A 27,850-nucleotide genomic window follows, 5' to 3' on the forward strand; every position below is an offset into this window, starting at 1 on the left:
AGAGCTTATGTAGAGTGGAGTATGTGCAGAGAGAACAGCAGGGCAGAGAAGTGAGAATCCCAAAAAAGTAGTGGAAAGCAAGAGGATGCCTGCCAGAACAATGTTATCTCGAAAATGGATTTTCTTATCCTAAACCCCCCTCCCCTCTCAGAAGTGCTAATCTTGTTTTCCTCTTCCATTGTGCTCCCCTCCCATCTTGGTGTGTCCTTCCACAAGCTCCCCCCCCCCCCAGCTGAATAGTTGTATACGTCTTCCCCTGCGGCCTTGCACCCATTTATGTTTGCAAAAGCACAATTCACGTGTGGACTTGAAAACGGAAATACACAGCCGATTCTTGTGCAATTACTTTAAATGTTAGAATAGTTTCACAAAGCTTTTTATTACATATTTTTATAAAAGGAACGGTCTGGCTGTAGAATTGGCAGCATTTGCAATGTTTCTGTTCTCCACAGCAGTTCTGGTTCCACTGATTTAATTTTACTTGCTGTTTTAACACTCTTCCTGTGCTTGGGACAGGGACCAGCTTTCATTCTTTTTTTCTTTTATTACTACTTTTAGGTGAACCCAGCTGCCTCCTTGACTATGTCCCTGGCGCAGACCAATTACTGCAAGAAGCAAGAGTACGATCCCCAGAGTCCTTTGTGCGCCCACATTATCCTTTCTGGAACCATTCAGCAGGTAGGCCACCGCATATGTGGAGTCCTGCCTTCCTCCTAGTGTTCAGCTGAAACCACTGAGGCTAGGGGGCAGTATTTCAAGTCTCGAGCTACAGGCCAGGCATAAGTCGCACGCCCTGTGGCATGAGTGCCAGTTCCTGGCACACCAGCTTTTCTGGCTTGCCAAGGGTGAACAATCATTCAATCTTGGGCTGGTGCACATTTTGTGTCCTGCTTGTAGTATGAACTTTGCAGTATTTTATTTCACTTTCTCTACCTGTCACACATATTGATGTCCTACCGATTTGCAAATGGGGATTGCCTATTGGGCCGCTGCCTGCTGAATAAGGTTTATTTCTGCTGTCTTGACGATTTTTATTTTTAAGCTAGGGAATGAGTGAATGAACATGGTCTGTTTATTCAGAATGTACAACTAAGCGAATGCAAATGGAATGACCTTTCTTTAAAGCTTTATAGTTTTGGATTTTGTGTGGTTTAAGTGCCACCTCTATGCCGAAACAAATGCATCGGAGTACATGCGAGGAGGGACACACATCTTGTGGGTGTTGGGTTATTTTAAAAACATTGGGCCTCATTATGGCTGACGGTACCCGTGCTGGTAAAAAACAGCACGGCTGTGGTCGGGGCTCATTATTTTATTTTTTTTCTGGTGCCCGGCAATGGGGACTTACTTGGGCATTACTGCCCCGGCGGTCCCGGTAATTGCCCATTGCTGCGCTCAATGGGAATGGGGAGGAGGGATGCACCGGCACTTTTGGTAACAGTTGATAACAGTGCTGGTGCATCAGTCAAGGTCTGCGAGCGGGTGCCGTTGCGCCCGCCAGGTCAGACCTGGCGAAAAGTAATTAGTAACATAGCTGGAGTAACTCTTCAAATCGCATGCCCCATACTGATGCCATTTTGTGAGGAGATGGCATGCGGTTTCCATGGACGAATTACAGAGACGACCAATCCTCTCGTCTCAAGGTAAATTTGACCATCTGCCTGTATGCTCACGTGAAGGTAATATGTTAAAAAGTAGGTATATAATAAATGTATGTATTTGGGAGGAGCATCGTTTGGTTAGAGAGTCTAAGAGAATTCCGTTTGAAACCCTGAATACTATATGCCCCCACATAGTGTCTTTTGGGCTAGATAGTCAATGTTCGACATAATATTAAAATCTGAGGTGCCTTGGTCAAATCCTGCAGTGGAGCGTAGTTCTGACAAAAAGGTATTAGTACACACCTGTGCATATTAGGTTGCAAGTAAGCCAATTAGTCTATCTAAAATAGAAGTACACCTATTAAGAAAGAGGGTACAACGTTGAAGAAGCCATAAAAAGTGGATAGAAGGGACTCCCCATTTGCACAGAACGAGATACTCCTAATATAGAACTCCGGAGTTTACCTTCGAACTTGCCCACCCAGGTCAACTTCAGTTCTGGCAAGACTATAAAGTATCCCAGGCAAAATACTCTTCCAATACATCAGGGTGCGACCCTTGATATGGTAACACATTTTTTTTTTATTAATACTTTTCTTAAGACATAGGCACTTTAGGATTTTAGGTCGAATAAAATTCGAGTACAAGGGATGAGCTGATCGGGACCCCTACATAGATATCAGTCCAAAGTTTTTCAAGAGGGCGCTGTGGAACAGCCATTGATACAATTGCTCTTGATTTGCCACAAATGATCAACATTTTGATTTTACAACATTATCTTTGGCATGGTTTTTGTTGCATAGGAAGCCTGAGCGTCTATCGAGTGCTGCAAACTGATGGGGGTTTGATCCAACAAAATGGTATCTTCTGCGTAACCAGTCCCTGGTGGGGGGAAGTTACACGCTGGGTCAATGGCAGGGCCATATCGGCAACATATAGATTGTAAAGGAGCTAAAAGACAGCCCTGTTTCAGGCCAATGTTGGTGGATAATTCCCGCCAGAATTTTCCTCTCCTGATTGTTGCACACTACCACCGCAGTATCAGAATATAAGGCAGAGATGACATATAGTAAAGAGGGGGTCTATTCCCCAATCTATTCATATCATCCAGAGAAGGTGCCGAATGCCAGAGTAAAATCTATAAAGCAAAGGTAAAGCTTGCTCTTTCCTTTACTCTTACATGCAGCCATACCAATTGAAGGGCACAGAGATTATGCAAAGTATTGTGGCCTTTGCGAAAACCAGTTTGGAAAGGGGAAGCAACTCTTTGTCTGAAACCCATTGAGAGTTTTCTCAAAAGTATGGCTGTGAAGATCTTCTGACTTAAGTCTAACATTGCAAAAAACAAAGAGGTGATGGCTGGAAGGTTTAGACTAAATCTTAACCACTGGCATTGCTCGGGGCAACCCTCCAGACCATCGTTCTTCGCCTGCCAAGCCATTACAGAAGGGGGAAAAGACCATATGCAAATCGTGCTTGGCCCCACCCCAAAAGGGGAAGTCCAGTCCGAATTGCTAGGTCACATCCCTTCTGCACGAGACCACAAGCATCCCCAAACATGTTTCACCCTGTTGGGGGCTCATCAGTGAGGACTAGCTTGGGTCTCTAGGCCTAGCAGGCACGGGACCCACGTCTGGGCATACCCGTCCCACTCGGGGTGACAAAGCAAAAACAAAGGGGTGACGGCTGGAAGGTTTAGACTGAATCTTAACCACTGGCATTGCCAAAAATCTATAATCATGAGAAATGGCACGGCAGCCCTTTTTAAAAACTTGCACAAGAATTGATTTCCGACAACTCATTGGTATAGAACCATTGATTAAGATATTATGAAAAAGGTGCTCCCATACGTAGGCCCACAATTGGGAATTGTCTTTAAACACATCACTAGCCAAGGAATCTGGGCAAGGGGCATGTGAACCTGGTCCGACGTTCTTATCGCCAGGCTTTCTAACGCCTGCTGTTTCAACGTGAAGGGTATAACCACCTTTTCATTATTCTTTCCATGTTGAAGCAGCAGGCGTTAGAAAGCCTGTTGATGAAAGAGCCTGGCACCGTGAACCTTTTAGGTAGGTCTTTCATTTTCAGAAGATGATCATCCCTTTCGAAGCCAGACAAAGGATGCATAGGCAGTATAAGGAATGGCCTTGTTGGGTGGGCTTACAGAGTCCTAATAAAGCTCAGAAATCGTGAAATCCATTTTGCAGATCAGATTTAGTTCCAACAAGGACTGCTCATTGATAAAATGCCTAGCCATAGACCAGAAAGTCTTGTTATCATTGCTTCTGAGAAGGCCAAAATGGAATTTCCAAGCTGCATTAGAAATGGAAAATGTATGGCTTCTGAGCCAGATCCGGTTTTGTGCATGTGCAGGAGTGATATTTCTTTTTCTTGCTCAGTGCATGTAAAGTTTTGGGGCTAATGAGGGTACATTTCTTTCGATAAGTCTTCTTGGTGTGATGTATTGATATATCAAATATATTATGTTTATGGACGGTACCAACAGATACGCTGTGATCTAGGTTCACCAACTTTCTGAAAAGTTGCATCAGACGAGAAAGGGCCCAATTGTTCATCGCCAACTACTGTAAGAGAGCGGTTTGTACACACAGTTCTCAATGTTCAAAACAGTGCTGCTCCATATAATGCGGTTCCCCTGTAGATTTACGGTAATATGAGAATTGCTATGTTAAGGCTGCAGTGAGAAAGTCTAAGGCCAAGACCGTATAGCATGGTCACGGGGTGGGGGGCGGGGGTTAATGACATAGATCTAGTGCCACAGCGTTTCCAACATTTCCTGTCCCCAAAAATATAATCCAGACAAGAGGAGCTGTTCCTGTTTGTCCAGGTACAATATGTCCTTGTGCTACTGGATTTATGATTCCGACATAACTGATCAAATATATTGAGGAGTTTGACCCATCCCGAGGGAGGGAGGAGGAGGACATCACACGTTGTAGTACGAATCGTTCAATGGTAGTGGTTATTGATAATCTCCATAACCATTTCCCCCCCCCCCTCAATACCTGCCGCCCCCAACCAAACCACATCCACCTAGGATCGCTTTGAGTTGGCTTCTCAAGCAGCACAAGCACATTTTGGGATGCCAGTTTTAATTCTTCCGTCTACTTTGAAGGTCTTAATTGCAGCTGTAAATGCACTAATGGTGCAATCTAAAATGGCTCAACCAAGTGCTCCTTCAGCCTCTTGATTTAGATATGTTCCTTCCACCGAAGTCCTGTTAAAAAAGAAGCCTTGGCAAAGCCAATAGTTTTGGGTTGACTAGGTGGTACATAGGCATTTTTCAGGCACTGCTATCATATGACCGGGTAATTGCGACATTTTTCCAGCTGTTGCCATCTTCTGGCCTGTTAGGCTTTTCCCAGACACTGCCATAATGGCGCTACCTCATGCCTACACAAAAGCCAAAACTGTCGGATTTGCCAGTGATTGTTTTCAGCAGTTCATATTTTTCATGCAGTTGCATTGCAACCACGTCTTTCCTCCTGCCTAACCTAGACTATGACCTCTGGGATCATGTCTAGGAAAAGTTGATTATTGTGGAGGAAGCCCCCTTCTTTCCCAGGATTCCATCTCCTGGATCATACTGGGTACACTGTGCCTTGCTAAAACAAAGCATCAGCAAGGTGGCAGAGGCCATGGTTTACAAAGCTCTTCTTTTAACCCTCTGCTTGGAGCTGTGGCATGTATTGCAGTAAGGCTCATCGTTAAGCCTTTGACTGACTGCAAGTTCCTCACATACAGCTGTGTATGACCTACAGAGTCAATGGTGTCTATTGTTTTTGACTCCCTCTCACCAACTCCTGTTTCTTTGGCCCAGGTTCTAACTGGAGCCTTCAACGTATAGCTGGAAGACATCATTCCCTCATACTAGTATTGCATTGAAAAATAAGAAAGGTCACTCGGTTGCCCTTTACTAAAATCGGGCACCCAACCCAAGCACATTACCACTTTTCCACTTCTCTGCTCGGACCATTTCATATCCTGTTCGACATAGTACCTACCTCCTCTGACTCCGCACAAATCACGTCTACCAATTAACATGATCTTTTTCTATTCAAACAAAAAAAGCTCTAACATCTCATGGAAGGCTTTCAGCGCCTCTTGTCAGACCGATTGCCTTCCAAAAACATCCAAATGACATTAGTCTCTATCTCCATGGCCAGATGATAGACTCGGTTGACCCAGTCGGGTGGAGGGGTGACCGGGGGGGGGGTGGGGGTGGGTCGAAGGATTGGCAAGCTGTAGATCTCCAGGTGTTTTAGCCCACAACTCCCATCATACCTAGTGAGATTAGTGAACGGTGAGAGATTCTGGGAGTCTGAAATGACAAGATATTATCTATTTCGTTAGTGAGACACAGCTGGACGCAACTAGTTGCGTTGTTAAGCTCTAACTGCCCTTTAGAAAACCGCTCCCAACACTTCGGGGTCATGGGCAAACAAATCTGTAGTTTGATTACAATTGCCCTACAGAAAGAAATCCTTCCAGACCCTGCAAATAAAACCTGGTTCCATGCAAGACTGAGGGCACACTAAATGGAATGGCATAGAAGGAGAACCTACACTATCAGATCACACCTTAAAATCCCCAGGATATTTTTCCACAAGGCCTCTTTACAGCCAAACAAAAGTACTAAAGTCTTTAATTCATAAACAGTCCAAGTGATCTTTCAACATATACCCAATCGTTAATGTCTGCCTAAGTGAACGGCTTACGCGATTCCTATGAGTCCAGGTATCTGTAATGCCGCTGGTTTCAACCAGTTGAATGGAGAAGAATGTGTTGCTTGCCCTCCAAAAAGCCACTATACAATCTGCCCACCCCTATATAGCGCGTCACTTTGCCCCACGAGGACACCTCGACTTCTCAAAACGATGAATCCAAAATCCTATCAATGCCCCAGGAACTGGTTACCCCGGCCTGTCTGCCATCGCTGCCACCCTTTCAGGCCCTTACTGCAGGCCGGTAACAACATTCATCAATGACTGATCATTATCGTTGGGTTCTTAAACCACTAAAAGACTTCTCCTGTGCCCTCCTCCCTCCCCCACATACATGTATGTAACAGGGTGATCGTTTTATGCACCTTATTGGGAGACAGGTGTAGGGGGGAACACAATATACAGCTCGTGACGTTGGTTTTTCTGTTTGTGTTTGCGGCCCGATGCCTGCGGGCTCTGGCACAATTATAAATAAACATTAAACCTACACTTATAACATGACCGGCCTCTTACTTGTCACCAAACCCCGCTCTTCTGGGTTCAGGATCACCGCAGTGTACCTTGCTATGAAAGTGGTAAAGGTAGGGAAGATCAAAAGGTTAGGGCTGGCAGGTTTCCTAAGGAGAAAACACATGGTTGGAGTAACTGGAGCACAAAAATAAAGGCCGACTAAAGGAATGCTGGTGTATGCTTCTTTACTATATACAGATTACACTAAACTAGCAGCTGCGTACTAAAGAATAAAAAGCAAAAAAATATAAAGTCCTTTTAAATATTTCAAATACACAACACGAGTCTTTAAAAAAATATATACAAAGTCTATGCAGTGCATGTATTTAAAACTATTTATAAAGACCTTACTTGCAAGACAACCTGCCAGAGCTGTCTCCAGGTCTTGGCTGCTGCCAGTATCTGGATGTTCCTATCTGGCGTCACGCTCATCAAATGATGGTCCTTGTAGGGGGCAACAGCCGCTCTCATATGATTATCCTGGTAGTGGGCAGCAGCCAACAGTGTGTGGGGGACCCAAAGTCTTTACATGGGCTGCGTATGTCAGATGCACCCGGAGGCAAAGTGGGGAGCCCCCACACAACTCACTCCACATGGGCCAAGTCTGCCAGGTGTGGCCCAGGAAGTCCACATGGGCCACCTGAAAGGGGGTGGCCCCTTTCTTATATTCGGCCCCAGGCGTGCTAAAAACACATTGGGTGCTCCCCTGCTATGGTAAGTGCCAGTACTGGATGTGCTCAGGGCCCCAATGGTTATTCTAGGCCACCTGGGAGGCAGCAAAGCTGACAAGTGCTCCTATGCTAGTCAGGGGGGCCCCAGCAAGAAGGCCAAGGGTGCAGTGGTGACAGGGTGCAAAGCGAAGCGTCTGAAATCCCGTTGAAGGTTTTGCCAACTGTCACTGGCGTTCCATTTTCTTTTAGAGTAATGGGACCCTCGCGTGCACACATGGAGGGTCTCTTACTCTAACTTTTTAAAAAAAAGTTTTTTTTTTTTTTTTTGGGATCCCCGGCTTGATGCGCCAGGGGTCCTTTCTTTCATCCACCCCTCCCCCCCCCCCCCCTCTACCGGGGTTACATGTACTACTACTAAACAAAACAAACTGACTGAAAGAGCCAAGTAACTTCATCCTCCTTGCCGGTCCTGATTTCGCCCTTGCATGGCACATGATCACCCTGGTCATCCAACCTTGGAACTAACAAACATTATGGCCATAGCCTATATCCCTCCTTCTGCGACTACCAGTTACTGAGATTCCAATAAGTACGAAATGGGTGCGCTTCTCTAATGTTTTGTATTAAACGCGCTATTATGAACCATTTCTGAAGCCTGTCCAGCTTCCAATATTTACCAGGGTTATATCTTTTTAAAATGAATTACCTAGTGTACAAATGCTTTGGGTCCTCCTTCTAAATCCATAAATGTGGTCATATGGAATACACTGAATGATTAATAATATCTATAATTGTAATAATCAATACTTTTACGCTACGGATGGATGTGATCTCTGTCCAACATAAGAGACTGGTGATCACCCAAGGTTTATTACCGAGCGGCCATGATCTTGAATAGCCAACTCTCCAAAACCACCCCAGCTGCCCGTCTTTCCTACACTCCACCCTAACCCAACACCCCCATTGTCTTTTTCTCTGCAGTTGTTCCCCGCTCCCCATGGGAGTACTGTGCATGGGGTGAGGGTCTGGCATCACTAGCTGATTGCTTTCGTGCCCTGCTCACCACAAGTGTAACAGGGAATAACGCCTGGCACTGAACGGAAGTGTCTGGTGATGGGTGGGGTGGACACTTAGCTCTTTGCCTAAGCACAGTGCCACCTGGGCATAAGATTGTTCCAGACACTTGATGGTATCAGACATGACGTTGAAGGCCCAACTGCTCAAAGTATCTGGCAAACCTGGCGACTTTATTATGTTGGATGCAGCAAGATGTTTGGGTCTGTGGGATGCCCGTCTATTGCCCCCTCTCCCTTGCAGTTATCTCCATCTTCATTCCTGCAGATGCCGCATTGTTCTTGGAGGCATGTCTGTGTGAGTGCCAGGATCCCTCACAGGGCATTGGAGCATATGCTGGTGAGCAGCACAGGCCTTGCTCTGCCACTGCCTCCCAATTGTTTCTATTGGGTGCAGGGGTTGTAGGTTGTCCTCCACAACCTCCAAATGTGTCTGTTTAGTGGAGCCAGCAATTGGAAAGGGTGAGCGCCTCTCCTAGAGACCCCTTTTGCACTCCATTGTGGCAGTGGCCTGCTGAGCTGCTACCTGCTGTGGGCAGCACAACAATGATACTGATATGTTAGTAGTTCTATTTGGGGCAGTGAAGGCCACTTTTGTGCTCGCAAAGAGGAAACAACCATTGCTACACCTTGACTGGGTGTAACCCGGCTAACGCAGACCACGAAACTATAAAACGCACGTCAGCTTAGGGGTATGGCAATTAAGTCAAAAACACCATTTCACCGGCTGCCACAAGGTTTATTATACAACAAATGTGCTATTCATCCCATTAAGAACACATGTAGTCTTAATATTGACATTTAAACCAGGTTGTCCACAAGTCTGTCACCCATAACCATGTGCCAAAGTCAAACCTATTGAGGGTCTAAAACGTCCTCATTAAAAATATTTACAGAGATAAAGGCCTCGCGATGCCCTTGCACGCTAATGTGAATATTGTGGTAACCGGTTGTAAGCAATAGCCCCATACCCAAGTCCCATATCATGTGGTAGATTTCATGCCCCATAGGCAATGCCTCTGCCTGTTCCAACTTTCCGTCCCTCCCTCTTTTGGTTCTCTAAGGGTGGGTCAGTTGAGATGTGTGGTTTTTGTAAGGTTTATGTGTTGGGGTGTCTTTCTTTTCTCAATGCGTGACCACGAACCAGCCCCCCCAGGTGCTACACCCAGACTGTACTTGACTGTTCATTTTAATATGGACGGTGAGTGAGTGAGTGGGCGTGCGGAGGAAAGGGGACTACAGATTGGGAATGCATTGCCCAGTACTGTGTGTAATGTTTTCTTACCGCCACATCCCGTCCCCGTACCTCCATAATTCTGGGAGATTCTCAAGCACTGAATGAAAGCGGGAAGAATGGGCAACGTTCTTAAGCACAGAGTTACCAGAGCATCTGGTTTCTAACTGTAACTCTGTGCAACAGTGCTTACAGATGGAGAAGCCCAAGTGGCTGCCTTGGCAATTACATCTCGTGGGACTTGGCCCCGGAAGGCCACTAGTCTATACAGTATGAGCATGGAGCCCGCTGGGTAAGAGATTTTTTGAACAGGCTATCGCACGCTTGCCTTTTGATGGCCCTCCAAAGACCAGTTTTTCTGAGGGATCGAACCTCTTAGTTCCATCAATGCAGAACATAAAGGAGGGGTTTCAAGCTTCTGATTATTATTAGAAATCCTAATAACTGAGCATGCTGAGGCAGTGGGCCTGATTATAGGTTTGCTGGTATCCTGGTGCCCACCCCCCCGCCCCGCCTCCCCACCTGTTTTTGTTCTTTACATATTTGCTGATCAGACATGGTGTGCCATTTTGCACTTGGCTAGGAATCCTATGTGGCTCGTATGTAAAAATATTAGTGTCTATTAGGAAGTTCAGAAATAGTTTTTCATGAGACTTCAGAATAGTTTACTGCTAATACAAATTGTCTGCAATTGTTTGGATGTAGGGTGCCCCCATCTGTATAGGTGTGGGGGTGATGAACATTTCAAAACCAATGTCTGGGAAGTGACCAGATGGTAGAAGGATGACGAATAATTTCACTCGCTCTTTTTGAAGTTGGAATGAGGCAGGCATGCTTGAGTATCTCATTTAGGATTTCTTTGATTTTACATTTCGGGTGCTTTCTCCTAAATGGGTGGTCTATGCGGTTTAATGATTCCCTCCAGGAGATTCCCTTTTGTCAGAACATGTCACTGGCCCTCTGTGAGGAGTTCATTGAGGATGCCTTGGCGTATGTTTCTAAAGAAGTCTGTCCATGTTTAGCCATTAGTAATCGGTCTAGCAGGTCTCTTCTTTGTTTTAAGCTTTTCTCATAGTTCCCTGAAGGAGTAGTTGTACATTTTTCTCGTAATATATTCAATTGGCCTCTTCTTTGTTCATTTATATTCCCTGAGTGTGCAGAGATATTTTAAGCATAGCTCTGGGCGCGCTGGGTACTTATGATTTAAGTAAGATAGATTTTAACATTTTGTTGCTTTTTCTCTCCCTTCCAAACAATGTATCCAATTGACCATATTGTGTTCACATTATATTTTTGTTTTTAGAACTTGTGTGTCGGGCTGGCCTAATGAATATTTTATTCACACAGTTCATGGCTTGGGTTATGTGGGCTGGGGTTTGGTTGTCGGTTTGAGGAACGCGCTGCTTATATTTAATTAGTTGACCTGCATAGGGATGCATTTGCTTTACTCTCCTGCTCAGCAAACCGTCTAGGGGGGTGTTGTAAAGTTTCTTTGGGGTGGCTAGTCTCGTTTAGTTCTTCAGGTCTGTTACCAGCGGGCAGAAGTGTTTGAGTGGTGCTTGCTCCTTGACATTGATTACGGAGACGAGACGCTAAGTCATTGACTATGCTGGTGCTCTTGAATTTAAAAGTTGAATTAAAAGTAAATCGTCCGAAGGCGTCCTATTTCATCCTCCCATTTAGGATTTACAAGGCAGCGTTCTTAACCCGGTTTAATAACGTGTCATTTGAGGTGGTGGTGGTAGTGGTAGTGTTGCTAGTGCTGTTTTGGTGCTTTATCCTGGTGGGGTGAATGCCCTAAGAATAGGTATTTGCTCCCTTGGTTCAGATAAAGTCCAAGTCTGCACCTGTGTGGTCCTTCCTATCAATGTACATGATGATTTGCCTCTGCCTTTGAAATATAATGGGCAATTAAATCCCATCCCAATAATATCTCCGTCAAAGAAGGCCGAGTCCATGGGAGGGTGAGTGAGGGGTGCGGAGGTAGACATCCAGTAACTCATTGGATATACTGATCCAAATGTGTGCGGGACTTGTTATTTAGGGGAGGAGGCTTCTGTTATTTCCTCCCAGGGTTTGCCCCCTCCCCATGTCTTTTTATAGGGGGGGGGGTGTGTGTCTCTGTCTGTCTGTCTCTGTCAGGAAGCCCCAGACCAATTTATGCCGTGCAAACACATCTATGATTTTAACTGTGCATTTGGGACAATTTATAAATACATTCATTCACATCTATACAACATTTAAAGCATAAGAGGGTCATAAATAATAGTCAAAATCTTAGTTTGCCTCTTATGTGTAAGCTCCTGGTCACTGGCTAATGCTGGATGCCCATGAGCTGTGTTTAGCTCCTGCTTTTGCAATCCTAACTTCGACCCAAGGTGTTGCATGTCAGTCTGTCTCGTTTCAAACTCCTACATATAGACACACACATGTACACCTAAATACTCACTCACATATACATAATAAACCTATGTAAGCACCCATACTAACCTTTGCATGCAAACGCATACATTCATGGACATTTATGTCTGTACACACGTGTAAACATGCACATGTTTGCATTGTTTAATAGTTTCAAATGTGCTTTTGTCAGCAATGCAATCCCGTATGTTGTGCGATACCTTTCATAAATGTGCATATTACTGTTGCTGAAGTCTTCCTTTTACATAACCTCACAGCTTCCATCCACGGAGTTGGTCCAGATTTTCCCCAAGTTGTAAAATGTTCTCATGAGCAGGGTGCAAGTTGTAGACCACTAGCTACATGTACAATTCACTCTTCCCCATTTGTGAAAGCAGTGTGGTGGATGACGTGTCGCAAGCCCGTGTGCGCCAAAGGAGGCAGGATAGCTCAGGGGCTACGTGCTTGTCTTGAAAGCAAGGCAAAGAGGTGCAACAGAGGTTCAAATCCCAATCCCGCACTTAGAAACCACTCGCTGGCATTACGTGCGTTATAAATGAACAATATTTTAATAATAAATAATTAAAGCTTCAGCAATAGGGTACACCTTAAAGTGATCTGAAATGATTGTGTACGAAATTCGTACAGATCCAATTTAACAGCCTGCTTGTTCACAAAATGGAAGCCGCACGCTTTACACTGGGCATAGCAGGCAGCGTGAACTGCTATCTACATAAAGCCTGCACCTGGCACTAGAGGCACTGACTCCGCTGTCTGCATCTTGGGTACGGCGTTCGATGTATATGCCTCACACGAGACTTATTGCGCTGTCCCATCACAGCATCAGACATAAGAGCTGCACAGCATGCAGGAGACACTGCATTTTACACTGCCTGCTTGCAGTCCACCCAGTGACATGCCCCGGAGGCACAGTAGTTTAAACACAGCATCCCTACCGCACTGCCAATCCGACACTGCAACCTAGAGAAAGATACCCATGTGCCCTTGCATACGACACTGCATGGAGACTGCGTCTCATGGCCCGAGTGTTGCAGGCGCTGCATAGCACGCTGCCAGAGACTTGCATCTTGCGCTACAATCGCTGCATGCTGCCAGAGCCATTCTCTGCAGGGGCAAAACATGGCTACCCAGAGCACGGGATGTTCACACGGCTTTAGATGCAAGACACTTTACTTTGTGTGCATCATGCAGAACCCACACTGTACTGGGGTACCGCATATTACAATGTCCCGCAATGGAGGCAGTGCACCTCAAACTCGATGCCTACACACTGCATGCACTGAATATGACCCTGCCGCGTGACATCAGCATGAGCACATGACTGCACACTGGGTTTCGGCTTTTCATAGTTGTTCTAAAGACACAACTGCAAGCGAGTTCTGCGTGTGTACACCGTACTTCACTGAACACTGACAACTGATAGCCACAATTCTGCTATATTTAAACGATAAAAAGAGGTTTCCATCAAACACTGCCGTCAAACTTCTCCCGCTAGATGGCAATGTTGGGCTGCAAAGCAGGGGCTCGTCGCAATCCACTTTTCGCTCTCTATTTGCGAGTGGACATTGTGCGCCTGGGTGTTACTGTAGTTTGCATTCACTTGATTCCATGTGGGAGACTGTATTGCTGCTGGTATGTCCCGAAAAGGTTCCCCTTCCGGATCTACGTGAAAAAAAACCACAGCTGAAAAGAACAAGTCTCAATTAAGTGAAGCTGACATCTGTGCATTTTGAAAATATCTAAAATGTTTTTTTACACGTGTCCTCAGTTTTTCATGTAATATAAGTCTGGAACCCCCCCCCCCATATGTAATATAAGTCTGGGGACCCCACCCCCCCTTCGCCCACACCTCCCCACCACCTTGTTCGGAATGATGGGATTCGAAGGTTTCCTCTATGACGAATGCGCACAAAACGCGCATTCAGTTTTTCTTTTTGTTGTTGACATTCTTGTCGGCTGTTAGCACCCCTTCCTTCTGTCTCTGCCCCTTCCATACTGGGATGGGTGTCTATGGGTTGTCATTCCTAGTCCGTGCAGGTGGTATGGCAATCCTACTGTGTGGATGGCAGGGGTGCGACTGCTGCATGCTACTCCCTTTTTGTTCCTGCTGTGATGGAAGTCTCTGCTTCTGGGTGAGGGTGTTTTGTGTTCTTTGAGGGTGCTTGTTGAGTCATTGGGTCACCTGTTGTACCTTTTTGCAGTTGTTTGTCTCAGAGGCTCCAATCCAGGGAGGTGTCTTTCGGTAACCTGGCAAACATTGTCATTGCTCTGTTCTTTATATGCATGTTGTGTGTAGTTGCTACCTATACTGGAGGTCATGGGTGTGTGCAGTGTGCACCGCTGGCATTCCCAAGCAAGCGTTCTCTTGGTCGAGGCTGCTTGCATAAGGAGGCGTGTTCTCCAGGTTTGAAAGTTGTATCTTTGTGGCTGGAAATCTTCTCCTGAGGAGTTTGATACATTCTTTCATTCCTGTCCCGCTTGTGCACAGTTGTTGCCAGTGCTCTAGATACGAATTAGAAGTGGGAGCGTTTTACAGCCTATATATTTTTTTTATTTTTTTTTAAGTTGGGAGTAAAATTTATTTTAGGGAGTAAAAATGTAAGCCCAATTCCTAATGCAAGCATTTTATAACAGCTCGCCAGAGACCTGTCTCGTGCCAGCAGCGAGGAAAACAAGCAATGGCTAAAGTGCCACGCCGCAGTGCTGGAAACTGACCTCATAAGTAGAACGCAACAGAACACCTGCAAGATTGACCAAAACAATCAAGAAATTAACAAACGGCTGCAAACGAGAACCAGCAAATGACAGACAAACCTCCCCATCCTGGAAAATGATAAACAGCGGGATGAGGTAAACAGCTTGACAGTAACACGCATACATGGGCCAGAAAATACTCGCTACAGCCACTGGGAACACAGCTACCCAACAGAATGGAGATGGTGGGAATAATATGCTCCAGTTCAGGCACACACTGGCACTGTCCTCACAAGAGGAAACCTTGCCAAAAGACCCAGGAGCAGTGTCAGCCGTATAGACAGTCACCCATTCTGCTTCAGTGCATTCAAGACCAACAAAATGAAAAGTAGGAAGCAGCAGCCCACAACCACTCATGGGAACACCACAAGAACACAAAACGGATCCCGAGGTGTTCTTCTCCTGATGGTCTAAGTGGCGAACATCTTAACAAGAACCAGCTACGCAGGACGAAGCGGCAAGCACATCCAGTGCCAATGACTGAATTGGCAAAGCAGGCAGTAGACACACGTCACTTTTAGAGAGCTGCACAATCTGGTGATCCACAGTGAGCAAAGACTTGCCACAACCAGCCCTACATATAAGTGGTGTATCAGCCACTTTCACTGCCTGCCAAAGAATAAAAGTGGGAAGTAAAAATACTCCCATGCCCTCCCAAAATGGAAACGGATACATAGGACCTTGTGCCCGGGCTTTGACACTTCAAGGATATGTTTGCAACAGTAGTGCAAATTGTGCCACAGGAAGAAACGAAATGCCTGCTCAGAAGAAGTAGACATGCACCTTTTAATGTGTGTGAATAATAATTACAAAAAACGTTTCCTTTTGCGAGTTAAAATATATTTTACTCGCTTTTCCACACTGGTTCTTGTGGCAGCATCCTCCCAAGCTGGAATTGGATGAGTACGCAGTGCAGTGCAGTGCAGTGCAGTGCAGTGCTGCGCCACAGGGTTCCCGCCTCTCTCCTACGTTGTTTAACCTATTTATGTGCACCCTGTTTGATCTTTTAAACGCAGAGGGTACCTGTTAGACTACGCTGATGACACCCAGTGTCTGTTCCCACTTCCAGGTGACTATATAAAAGACTCCGGAGTCATCAATGGTACCTTCAATCTCATTTAACCTTGGATGGCACTGAACGAACTAGCCCTGATTAATGCCAAGACTGAGATTATGATTCTAGGCACAGGCCCCAAACTGCGTCTTTTAGATGGAGCCTATGCACATGTTCAAATAGCAGGTTGTCTCCACCCCACCATTAAAAAAAAAAACCCTAGTAGTGACTTTTGACCAAGAGCTCTCTATGAAACGTCACATTGGCTGTCTGGTTTCCAACCCCTCTTACTAGATTAAACTCATAACACAGATTAGGCCTTTCCTAGACAACTCGAGATGTGCCACAGTGGCCAGGGCCATCATTGGTAGCCGTCTGGACTAGTGTGCTAGCAGTCTGTTAGGTGTGGGCAAGGGTGAACTTGATTGTCTGGAGGTGGTGCGGTAACGGCGCTAATGGGACTATGCAGATATGATCATGTGTCATCTGCATAGAGGAAGCTGAGAGAATCCAGTATCGTACTCTCTGCATAGCACACTCCTCCCTTTATGGTCAAAGTCCATCTTACCTGGCAGATCAGTTGAAATGGCTCCCTGACAGACGCTGCCTGAGGTCAAACAACTCGGGGCTACTTTGGGTTCCGAAAGCCAAACTCGTACTAGTACAGAATGGCTGTTTCCCATTTTCGACTCCGCATTTGTGGAATACCCGTCCACCTGACATCTTGCTCTGCCGAGCCTTTCTATCTTTAAACGAAAGCTGAAAACAGTCCTTTTTTAATAATTGCCTGGATGCTTAACTCACCACAGCTCCTGCTCTATCCCTGACACACTCTGCTTTCCTCTTTTTGTTATCTGTTTTTTGTCTTGTTGCAGCGCTCTTATGCCTCAGGGCCTTTGTCTCCAGTGCTTTAGAAATAGATTAAATAAATAAATTAGCCGCTGCTTTAGATCTATTCCTGACCTCCCTGGATCACATTCACATGTGTGCGGCATGCCTTTATGGTAGAAATGCTTTGTGCAATCCTTGGCATCATGCTTTCTGGGAGTATTCAACATGTCACATATTGCTTTCATCCACGCCTCTTGATGGTCTGTAGAGAAAAGGAAGTTGGGTTTTGCATTTGTCGAGAATTGCAAAAGTCAGCAAATATTTGTTGGGGCTTTTTTGAGGGCATTTATGATTTCTGCAGGGTACCCAGTCCCACGACTTTAGATGGGCAGTGAAGCGTCCTGTGTCTGTTTTCAATTCGCAACTAAAAGCATCCAAAGAACGGAAATTAGAGTCTTCGAAACAAGCCTTTACTTTGCTTCTGGGGTCCTCGTTTTATGGCTCTACCTCTTTTCCTTCGAAACTGCAGTGCAGTCCAGCGAGGAATGTCTGATGGATGTCTTGAGCGGTTACTTACAAGCATCCCTGGCAGACGTGTTCCACAGCTTTTACTGAGGTTTAAGCCTTCCTTTGGTTGGAGTTGTGCTTGCCCTGTTCCTTTGCCCTTTACCAATGCTGTGTTTTCCTGCTGATGTCTGATCTTAATTCCATGGCACCCTGTGCTTGCAGCCCACATCCTTCCTCTGTCTTTCCATTGGCCACTTTCACATTGTTTGCCGGTCCATCATGACTCCATGCCCTGCAAGTCATTACACAGAGTTTTGCTGTCTACTTCCAGGACAGTAATACATACACATCCTGCCAGTGCGTCCCACTTGCGACTATCTGCTAAATCCACGCATGTTCCACGAGGGCAAATGCCACCGTTCTTACAGTGCCTGGCTTTTTAATTTCTGCTGTTCTGTGCCCGGCTGTTTAATTGCTGCTGTTCTGCAGCCGTTCTGTTTGGAAAAGAGATCTTTATTCCTGACTGGCACACATGTTCTGATTTTCATCAAGTGGCGTTGAGCAAAGGTTAAACTAGTGCAGTGCAATAGTACCCACCATGGAGTGCAGACACTACCACTGCACGCCCCCTGGAGGAGGTGGAGTGTAGCGCAGCTATCCTGTTGCAATCTGATGCAGGTTACTCGCAAGTGTTTGAGATCTTCAGGACTAAAGCATATCTCGACAGCAGGCACACGAACTATGCAAGCCCTCTCACTAGTATTTTACACCTTGGTCCGCCTATACTTACTGTCCTGACCGAGGACTCAAGGCAACTGTAAGCCAAAGTACAGGTTTACTTCTCGTTAATAAATATAGCTGAATTGGGATGGGGCAGTGGATTGGACTTGACCGAGCCTAAAGTGTGGGGAGCTTCTGCTTTTTAATTTTTTTTTTTTATCCCCCCCTCTCTGCTGCCTCTGCTAATTTCTCATTCACCGCTGCCCTGCCCCCCCACCGCTTCTTCGCCCGTCTCTTCCACCACTGCTTCCCCCCCTCTCTAATGCATTTGCTCATTTCTCTTCCACCTTTGCTCCTCCTCACTCTTTCTACCAGCTCTGCTCCTTTCTCTCACTGCCACCTCCGCTCCTCTTTCTCTCCTCGTTCTCCCACCTCCGCTCCTCTTTCTCTCCTCGCTCTCCCACCTGCTCTCCCGCCTCCGCTCCTCTTTCTCTCCTCGCTCTCCCGCCTCAGCTCCTCTTGCTCTCCTCGCTCTCCTGCTCCTCTTTCTCTCCTCGTTCTCCCACCTCCGCTCCTCTTTCTCTCCTCGCTCTCCCGCCTCAGCTCCTCTTTCTCTCCTCGTTCTGTCCTCGCTCTCCTGCCTCAGCTCCTCTTTCTCTCCTCGTTCTGTCCTCGCTCTCCTGCCTCGGCTCCTCTTGCTCTCCTCGTTCTCCTGCCTCGGCTCCTCTTTCTCTCCTCGCTCTCCTGCCCCTGCTCCTCTTTCTCTCCTCACTCTCCTGCCCCTGCTCCTCTTTCTCTCCTCACTCTCCTGCCCCTGCTCCTCTTTCTCTCCTCGCTCTCCTGCCCCCGCTCCTCTTTCTCTCCTCGCTCTCCTGCCCCCGCTCCTCTTTCTCTCCTCGCTCTCCTGCCCCCGCTCCTCTTTCTCTCCTCGCTCTCCTGCCCCCGCTCCTCTTTCTCTCCTCGCTCTCCTGCCCCCGCTCCTCTTTCTCTCCTCGCTCTCCTGCCCCCGCTCCTCTTTCTCTCCTCGCTCTCCTGCCCCGCTCCTCTTTCTCTCCTCGCTCTCCTGCTCCTCTTTCTCTCCTCGCTCTCCTGCTCCTCTTTCTCTCCTCGCTCTCCTGCCTCCGCTCCTCTTTCTCTCCTCGCTCTCCCACCTGCTCTCCCGCCTCAGCTCCTCTTTCTCTCCTCGCTCTGTCCTCGCTCTCCTGCCTCTGCTCCTCGCTCTCCTGCACCTGCTCCTCTTTCTCTCCTCGCTCTCCTGCCCCTGCTCCTCTTTCTCTCCTTGCTCTCCTGCTCCTCTTTCTCTCCTCGCTCTCCTGCCTCGGCTCCTCTTGCTCTCCTCGTTCTGTCCTCGCTCTCCTGCCTCGGCTCCTCGCTCTCCTGCCCCTGCTCCTCTTTCTCTCCTCGCTCTCCTGCCCCTGCTCCTCTTTCTCTCCTCGCTCTCCTGCCCCTGCTCCTCTTTCTCTCCTCGCTCTCCTGCCCCTGCTCCTCTTTCTCTCCTCGCTCTCCTGCCCCTGCTCCTCTTTCTCTCCTCGCGCCCCTGCTCCTCTTTCTCTCCTCGCGCCCCTGCCCCTCTTTCTCTCCTCGCTCTCCTGCCCCTGCTCCTCTTTCTCTCCTCGCTCTCCTGCTCCTCTTTCTCTCCTCGTTCTCCTGCTCTTTCTCTCCTCGCTCTCCTGCCCCTGCTCCTCTTTCTCTCCTCGCTCTCCTGCCCCTGCTCCTCTTTCTCTCCTCGCTCTCCTGCCCCTGCTCCTCTTTCTCTCCTCGCTCTCCTGCCCCTGATCCTCTTTCTCTCCTCGCTCTCCTGCCCCTCTTTCTCTCCTGCTCCTCGTTCTGTCCTCGCTCTCCTGCCTCGGCTCCTCTTTCTCTCCTCGCTCTCCTGCCTCGGCTCCTCTTTCTCTCCTCGCTCTCCTGCCTCGGCTCCTCTTTCTCTCCTCGCTCTCCTGCCTCGGCTCCTCTTTCTCTCCTCGCTCTACAACCTCTCCTCATGTCGTCCTTTTCACTACCACCTTCACTCCCCTTTTTACCCTTCTCTCTTCCACCTCTGCTCCACGTTCTCTCCTCTCTATCACCTTCCCTCCTTTTTCCCCATTTCTCTCTTATACCTCCTGCGCTTCATTCTCTTGCCATTCTCCAACATCTGCTCTTTCTCTCCTCGCTCTACCACCTCAGCGCCTCTTTTGCTTACCTCTGTGCTCTCTCCACTGCTTTGTGCTGCTTTTTCTTGTGACACTATTCTTCACACCTCTTGGCATCCTGCTCCCCTTTTATTCAGTTGTGTGTCAGACCTAAGAAGCTTAATTGCTGAAGTCGGCAAAAGTGAGGATGGTGTCCGCATGTATGGCGATTGGTTGATGAATAGGAAGTGCACGTTCGCCAGGTGGTACTACTTGGCTTTTGTTCTGCGCCACCGACAGCCGATTTTACTTGACATCCTGAAGAAGGCCACCCTCACTAGAAGCCTCAAGAAATAGCTTTACTTGGACGAAACATTAGTGTCGACCTCCCTGTTATTTTATGTCCCATTGTGTTTTGTTTGGTACTCCAGATATGCATCTTGCTCTGGAGAGCACATCGGTATGTAAATATGGTATCACGAATGATCGAAAATGTGCATTGTTTGAGTTTAATCCTTTTGGATGGTACACAGTGGTACTGCCACGTTGTTAAATTGAAAGAATGTCAGTTTTTGGGTTGTCTTGTGAAATTTGAGGAAATTCATTTGTCAAATACCAAATCAAGGGTCCAAGATTTGGTTGACCCAATAGGAGAAGAATTCTGTTATTTGATTTGTGAGTGTATAATACATCAAAGGACTTTATATGTGATATCCCACCCTGATTATTTGTGAAATATCATTGCATAGCCACCTAGGCGTATCAGGGCCTAGCCAGGTGCACTTTTTTTTTATCACATTACATATGTTAATGCACTCATTAAATATTGTATTGAAGAATACTAGAAATTCAATTGCACAAACTTCCTTCTGTACCACGTGTAACCTTTCCTGTTTCACAAACCTGTGCCGACCACTACACTTGATGATGAATAGAGCAGCCAGGATCATGTCTGGCCTGAGCAAACGGGGCCACCTCACCCAAGCCATGGAATCCCTCTGCCAGAGGCGAAGCCAGGATTGTTGACCAAGTGGGGCCTGAAGCTAATGCTGTTGGGCCCACCGCAGAGACATTGACATCTGTAAATGCCCACACAGTGCTGCTGAGTGGGCATTTACAGATTTTGGGTGGGCCCTACCCTGTCGAGGCCCTGCTGGTGACCAATAATTGACCCAAGGATCGAACTCCAGGCTACCTGCATGGTACCGTTAGAAGGGACCCATACTACATCCTTAAGTGCCGACTGCACTACCAACATAAGAAGCCGCCAAGCCCATGCTCGCCTTCAAACCTGAAGCTCGTTCCCGCCAACAAAGTGCTTGCAATTAAAGGCACCAAAATGTGGGTCATCCTTCCAGACCAACTCGATCACTTTGACGGATCACGAGGGCACAGAACGCTAACTTCCTAAGAGGATGTTTGGCTGCTTCTCCCTCTGTGTACATGTTGGAATAGTCCCTGGGATGTGGGTCTCTCATTACTCTGAAGGGTTTCATTCAGCTGTACCCCCTCATGACCATCCACCACCACACCTCCCCCACACCACTCCTTGTTCCTTAACGTGAATTGTATTTTCATATGGTGTTAGACAACATTTAATTAGTTTTGTCTATGTTCACAAAACAAACCTTCACATTATGAACCTAGATTCGAGGGTCGTGATTATTGCTCTCAAAAAATGCACTTCAGTAAGTGGGGGAGGGGGCAAGATCCATTGTATACTACGAAGGCATAACTTGTATGGCAAGGCGAGCGTAACCTTAGAGCAATTTCTTGAGCTTGGCCGTCTTGAGTAATGGAGGCAGCCGACCCCATATGTGGAAAACCTCACTGGCGTAGACCCTAATCAAATGCCCTACTTGGTTATGATATGGTAGGTTATTTATAACACGCTTAATACCCATAGGTTTCAATGCGCGGGCCGGGGATCGAACCTGTGCTCCCATGTCCTCTTGCTTCCAAGGTGAGCATGTTACCACAAAGCTAAACTCCTGAGACTAAAGAGAGGACACCCTTATTGAGGAGCTTGCCAGGCAAACATCCCACGTTTTTCACCATTCCCAACATACTGGGAATGATGGCCTGAATGAGCAGCCCGTCATCGCGGGGTGCTAGATTTACACACATTCCATGGAATTCTAGAAGGAATTGAGAATGCTGCAGATTAAGTGTACATTTCTGCAATTGGCGCTAATGTAGGCGCTTACATTTTCACATTGTGCACTTTTGTTTTTAAATTTTTTTTTTTTTATATGGTTGGGATCGTCCTTAGTCTTCCATCAGGGGCATGGCTCCATGGAACAGTTTCAAGTGGGAATGTTGAAGTCCCTGGTTTTTGAATTGGGAGTAAAAATGATTTTTAGGAGTATGATTTTCTCTTTGTGAACCCCCCCCCCCATCCCCAAGTTGAAATAAAAAAAAAATATATATATTTTCAACTCCAAAACACATCTTGTTATTTTTATTCATTTGCACCTGCAATTCATATACATTAAAAGCTGCATCTGTTCTCCCCAGGGCCCTGGTTGTACATAGTTGTAGAGCTCTGTAGGTGGAAGCAGGGTGGCTGACTTAAGTGTCTGTTTCCTATTTCTCTCTTCGGCAAATGTTTACAGCCCATATGACTTGTGGGAGATTTGCCTGTTTTTAGGGAATACATGTTACTTGTATGCCGCTTATTAGTTGGGATTAGGGGGGGGTATTTCGCCAGCTAATCAGTACAGTACTTGGTTTATGTTCTTTATTTAAAGTAACTCTTGCCTAGTATCGCGATTTAAAGTAGAAAGTTCCCCTTGACTGAAAGTGTGCTGCCATTCCCCAACCTTTTCGAAAAAGTTTCAATAGTGCTCAATTTGGGCCTTTGTTTTTTTTGGAGACTTGGCATTCTTTAGGTCTAAACGAGGACGATGTAGTTATTAAAAATGCAGTTAGCAAGGCAGAACTTTATTTTTTTATCTTTCTATAATTCCCTAAACCCCAGTAGAGCGAGTGCTCTGGCCACACCAAAAAAAATTGGTATTATGTTGTCAAAATAACATATTTATATGTGCTGCTTTTGGAAAGTCTCTAATCCAGAGTAAATTTGAGGTTGGACCAAGTAGTTTGTTTGTTTATTTGTAATGCGTGCCAGACCCGAGGGTATCAGGGCACAGGAAACCTTAATTTTTTTTCAGCTTAGGGTTGCATGGTTAAAACTTTACACAAATATAATACAGTCAAGGTTTGATTACAACAACAAGATATATACTTAAAAGTAAGCAAATTGGAGGACAGTGCATAGAGAGAGAGAGAGAGCGGTACAGCATGATATAGTATACAAACCGATTCTGGTCTGCGTCCAGGCGTACCAGCCTCTAGTTTGCATCCTATGAGGATCGCCCTGCAGAGCACTCCAACATGAACAGCTGGCACACCAGCACCTTTTGGAGACTACCGCCCTATGAAAATAATGCAGTGTTGACGCACAGCAAATCCAATGACCACCTCTCGAGTTAATGAACGCACAGAACCCTCCCGAATTTAGCTGAGGCGACATTTTTACAGTCTTCATAAAATCATTTGGATAATGAAAAGTGATAACTACGGGGTTTTTTTTTCTCTCTCTTTTTGCGTGGCAATAAAAACGGATCTAGAACAGACATATATATTTATCCACACTTAAGGATGCAACTGTTAACATTGTGTGGGTCCTTCCCTAGGGTGTTTGGGGTGTTTGATCTGTCTATGGTTGCATGTCATCATCCATGCTCTACGGTCTATGTAATAACCCTACTATGGAATCGGAAGTAGCTTGCTTGTCTCCTGATCAATCTCTTTTGACACTTTGCCCAATTACTTTCCATTTTGTAGCATCTATGCCAGCGCTAGAGAGCAAACCAAGTTCCCCGGAACTTTCATTTTGTATCTGTCCTTTAACTCCTACTGGTTGCATGTTTGTGGAGAAGCGAAGCGAAGGGGAGGGGAGGGAATCCAATCATGACGGCTGAAACCTGAAGTGTTGTGATCGCTGGAGCTATGAGCTGCTGGAACAAATCAGCCGATGATGCGCTTCATGTGTTTGCTTTGGTGTCCTATGTTAATGTTTCCTGCTGTTCGACAGGTGAACGACACAGAAGTGGACTTTGCAAAGTTGGCTTTGTTTAGTCGCCACCCGGAGATGGTCACCTGGCCTAAAGATCATGGCTGGTTCTTTGCCAAACTCAACATCACCAATATCTGGGTGCTGGATTATTTTGGCGGGATCAAAATCGTGACTCCAACCGAATATTACAGCGCAAAGCCATAGTGTGAATGTAAGTATCTTCTTCTCTTCTTGGGTTTCCTTTCGTCACTATTTACCATAATACATAGTTTTAGAACGTTGTTTTTTTCACCCCATCCTTAGTTGATGAAATTAATGTTTTTTGGTTAGTTATACAAGCCTTAAAACACCATAATAAAGATGCAAATGCAAGGCTTAATTAAATATGAAATGTATTTTTTAAAAAAAAAAGGTAGTTCATGTCCTGATCACTCCATTCCCCTATTTTAGGAATGCTGCTAACCTTTTTATAAAAATGCAATTGAACAACATAGGCAACAGGGATATTGTACATAATCCAAACCTACGCCAGGAGAAGCGGCACTAGCAAAATGTTTGGGCCTCAGAGTCCCAAATATGGTCCCGTCTTCCAAACCGCCCAAATAACTGTTTTTGTTTTGTTCCCCTTTTAACCCCCCCACTCTTCTTCACATTATAAAGCACACCGAACTGACATTACATCCTCATTCCTTGTCCTACATAGGTTGACTAGTAAGTTGTCGGAGATTTGGGGTCTTTAAATATGGGCGAGTTTGCGATTGCCCATTGTGAAGGCTGTGCCATCAGCTGGGTGCATGCGGTGTGTAAGGTCCAGATCAGGGAAGGGTGAGGGTGCCTAGTGTGTGCTGGAGGCATGGATGGTGGGAGCAGGCAGCTGGACAGAGATATGCTCCGAGGATGTGGGAGTGGAATTGGAGAACGGAAGGGGTGTTGATGGAGCGTCCTTGCTAACCCCGAGACCAACGCCTTCGCCTTATTTGGATGGACGACAGGAGTAAGTGAGAGAGGCAGTGTGAAAGGCTGCCATGATGGTGGTGGTGATGATGTAGTGGGTAAAACCCAGGGTAAGGTGACAGCACTGCTGAGATTGTAGGGTGATGGTAATTGAAGTGGGTATACAGTGATGCTATCGAATGCAATTTTAGATGAACCCAAAACATTGGAGGGGAGGGGGAGTAACACATTTTAGAAGACGAATGGAATGTGGTTGGGAATAGTAGTTTTAGGTGTGGGGGGAAAAGTATTTTTAAAAAAGGTGGCTGAAGAAGGGCAAAAAACTAAATTATTTATTTTTAGATTTTGTTTGCTGAAAATTATTGCTTTCTAATTACATAAAATCACATATAACCATTGAAATGATTAGTTTTATCAGAGGGTTTGGGCTTTCCAGAGAGCTTGTGTTAGTAGGGGTGGCGCGGGTAGTTGCTGTAGCAGATGAAGATAGTGGCTATAGTAGATTGTGGGACGTGGGAAAGAAGTATGGCCCGAGTGGTTTTTGAGATGAGTGTTGGGTGGGGAGGCAGGGGGGGGAGAGGGTTGTAGAGAAGGGGTAGGGAAGAGTATTGGGACAGTTTTCTGAAGTCCAACTAAGGGCTTAGTAAAACCATTAAACTGAGACAGTGCAAGACTCCACTCTTAGCATAAGGCTGTACCACCTGAGTATATGGTAGCGTAGACCGAGCAGCCAGGCTTATCTTAGGAGGGAGAGAGGGCTGTAGGAAGGTACAAAGAATCTGTAGTATAGCAAGGGTTCAACAGAAACACTGACGACCAGAAGTATTGTAAAAGAAAATAAAGGTTTAATTTAAATACAGTTAGGCCAAGTCTTGGGGGGTAAGCAGTTTGTCGTAGTCATAAACACAATGCTTTAAAGTACACAGACCAAAGCATAGATCTTGTTCAGAGTACTAACAGTAATTCTAGGGAAGTTCGACCTTCTCAAACACATTTAGTATAGGACACACCGATTAGTGAGGAGTAAAACTATAAGTTACTTTCTGATTACTTTCAATAATACAAGGGTAGTAGACCCTAGCAGTTGTGCTGTGACACTCCGTGAAGGAATCACTTAGTAAACCAACCTGCAAGTATACTTTCTGACTAGTGGAGCACTCATTCAAGGGACAGTAGAAACCTATAACAATATTCAGGATAACAGTTTTAATAGGTAAGTAAAACCGATTGGTGTAATATACAATTAGTTGCTTTTCAGCTCAGTGGAACAGTCTAAGATAAGCAAGAACTCTGTACACTTTGGGATTGCGCCAAGCAGACCAAGGTCATCTACACCTCGGAACACTTTTTAAGAATGGCACACAGCTTTTCAGGCAGATAAAACCTAATGCTGTAATATACTATTAAGTTGCTTTTCATTTCAGTGGAACACAGACTAAGGTAAGCAAAACTTATTTTAGGATGGCCCAAGGTAAGTAAAACCCATATTCTTTTTAAACTAGCTACCAGCAACTAAAAGGTAGGTATAACCGTAAGACTGTTTAGAATCTGTATAAAACAGATCAGGGGAAGCAAAACCCAGTCGGTTAACTTACACGCCAATATTCTGAAAGAAATAGTTCCGTGAAGTCAACGGCATTACTTTTGGGAAGAAGCAAGAGCAATTCACAGGTGAGTAATGTAAGCTTACATATACTTTTCAGAATGGCACAACACCCATTAAAGGTAAGAACTTTTGTAACTGCTCACTCTGTTAGTTACCTTCCAACTCATTTACAAGTAAGTAAACGTTAAGCACCTGTTCTCTTTTCTAGGCAACAGGTTCAATCCTTAAAGTCTTTCCCTTATTCTTGGAGCATGAGTGTTTTTAGTGGCAGAAGGGAGGTGGGAGGCAGGGGGGTGGTCACTAGGTCTCTAGTGTCCAACAGGCACTTTAGGATAGGCACAGAAGTAGCAGAAGTTAGAGATCCTAAGGAAGACTACAAACAAGTAAGTATTAACCTTTAGAGAGGTTGAAACGGTCCAGGGACTTCTGAGAAGACACCCTAGGAGGATTCCATCAGTGGGCCTGGGTGAACTGGATGAGAGGATTCTCAATCACCCCAAAGCTTTACAGAAATCCCACAGGCTTAAGTTAAGTAAATACCCCAGCCAACACAGTACCACAGCACAGTTGCAGCGGGAGAGACTTCGGGATCTGCAGCTAAAACCTGGTCAATGGATTCCTCTGTTATGAAGACAGGACTTTGTGATTTTGCAGCAAGGATCAACGGGGAAGGATGCAGCTCTTTGGTTTTGGCACCCTTTTCAGGAGCCAGAAGAAGATAGAATATTGCTGAATGGATTTGCGTCGCTAATCTGTTCCAGCACTCTGGGGACTGGAATCTCGTCTCGGGTGGTCCAGCAGGATGCAACGAAAGTTCTGCTCAGTTTGGAAGACCATGCACCGCACAATGGCTCGAGGGCCCCGAGTATTGGGGTATTGCAGCCCTGCAAGGTTGCAGCACAACATGGATAACTCAAAATACAGGTCTTGTTGAGTCTAGTGAATCTCACTAGGCGTCCCCCAAGGAAGGGTAACGG

The 27,850-nt window shown here is 46.0% G+C and overlaps 1 protein-coding gene across 1 annotated transcript in view; it reads left to right on the forward strand.

Moving 5' to 3' along the window:
• The window catches only part of CREG1 (cellular repressor of E1A stimulated genes 1), a 67,764-nt gene that overhangs the window by 30,031 nt on the left and 9,883 nt on the right, over positions 1–27,850 (forward strand). Inside the window, exons 2-3 of the mRNA XM_069635935.1 lie at positions 559–678; positions 24,332–24,524. Of these exons, the coding sequence (XP_069492036.1) occupies positions 559–678; positions 24,332–24,517 (306 nt within the window). The 3' untranslated portion in view covers positions 24,518–24,524. The remainder of the gene's footprint in view (positions 1–558; positions 679–24,331; positions 24,525–27,850) is intronic.

This window comes from Ambystoma mexicanum, chromosome 7p (genome assembly GCF_040938575.1).
Source record: "Ambystoma mexicanum isolate Mex_15411 chromosome 7p, UKY_AmexF1_1, whole genome shotgun sequence".
Classification (NCBI taxonomy): Eukaryota; Metazoa; Chordata; class Amphibia; order Caudata; family Ambystomatidae; genus Ambystoma; species Ambystoma mexicanum.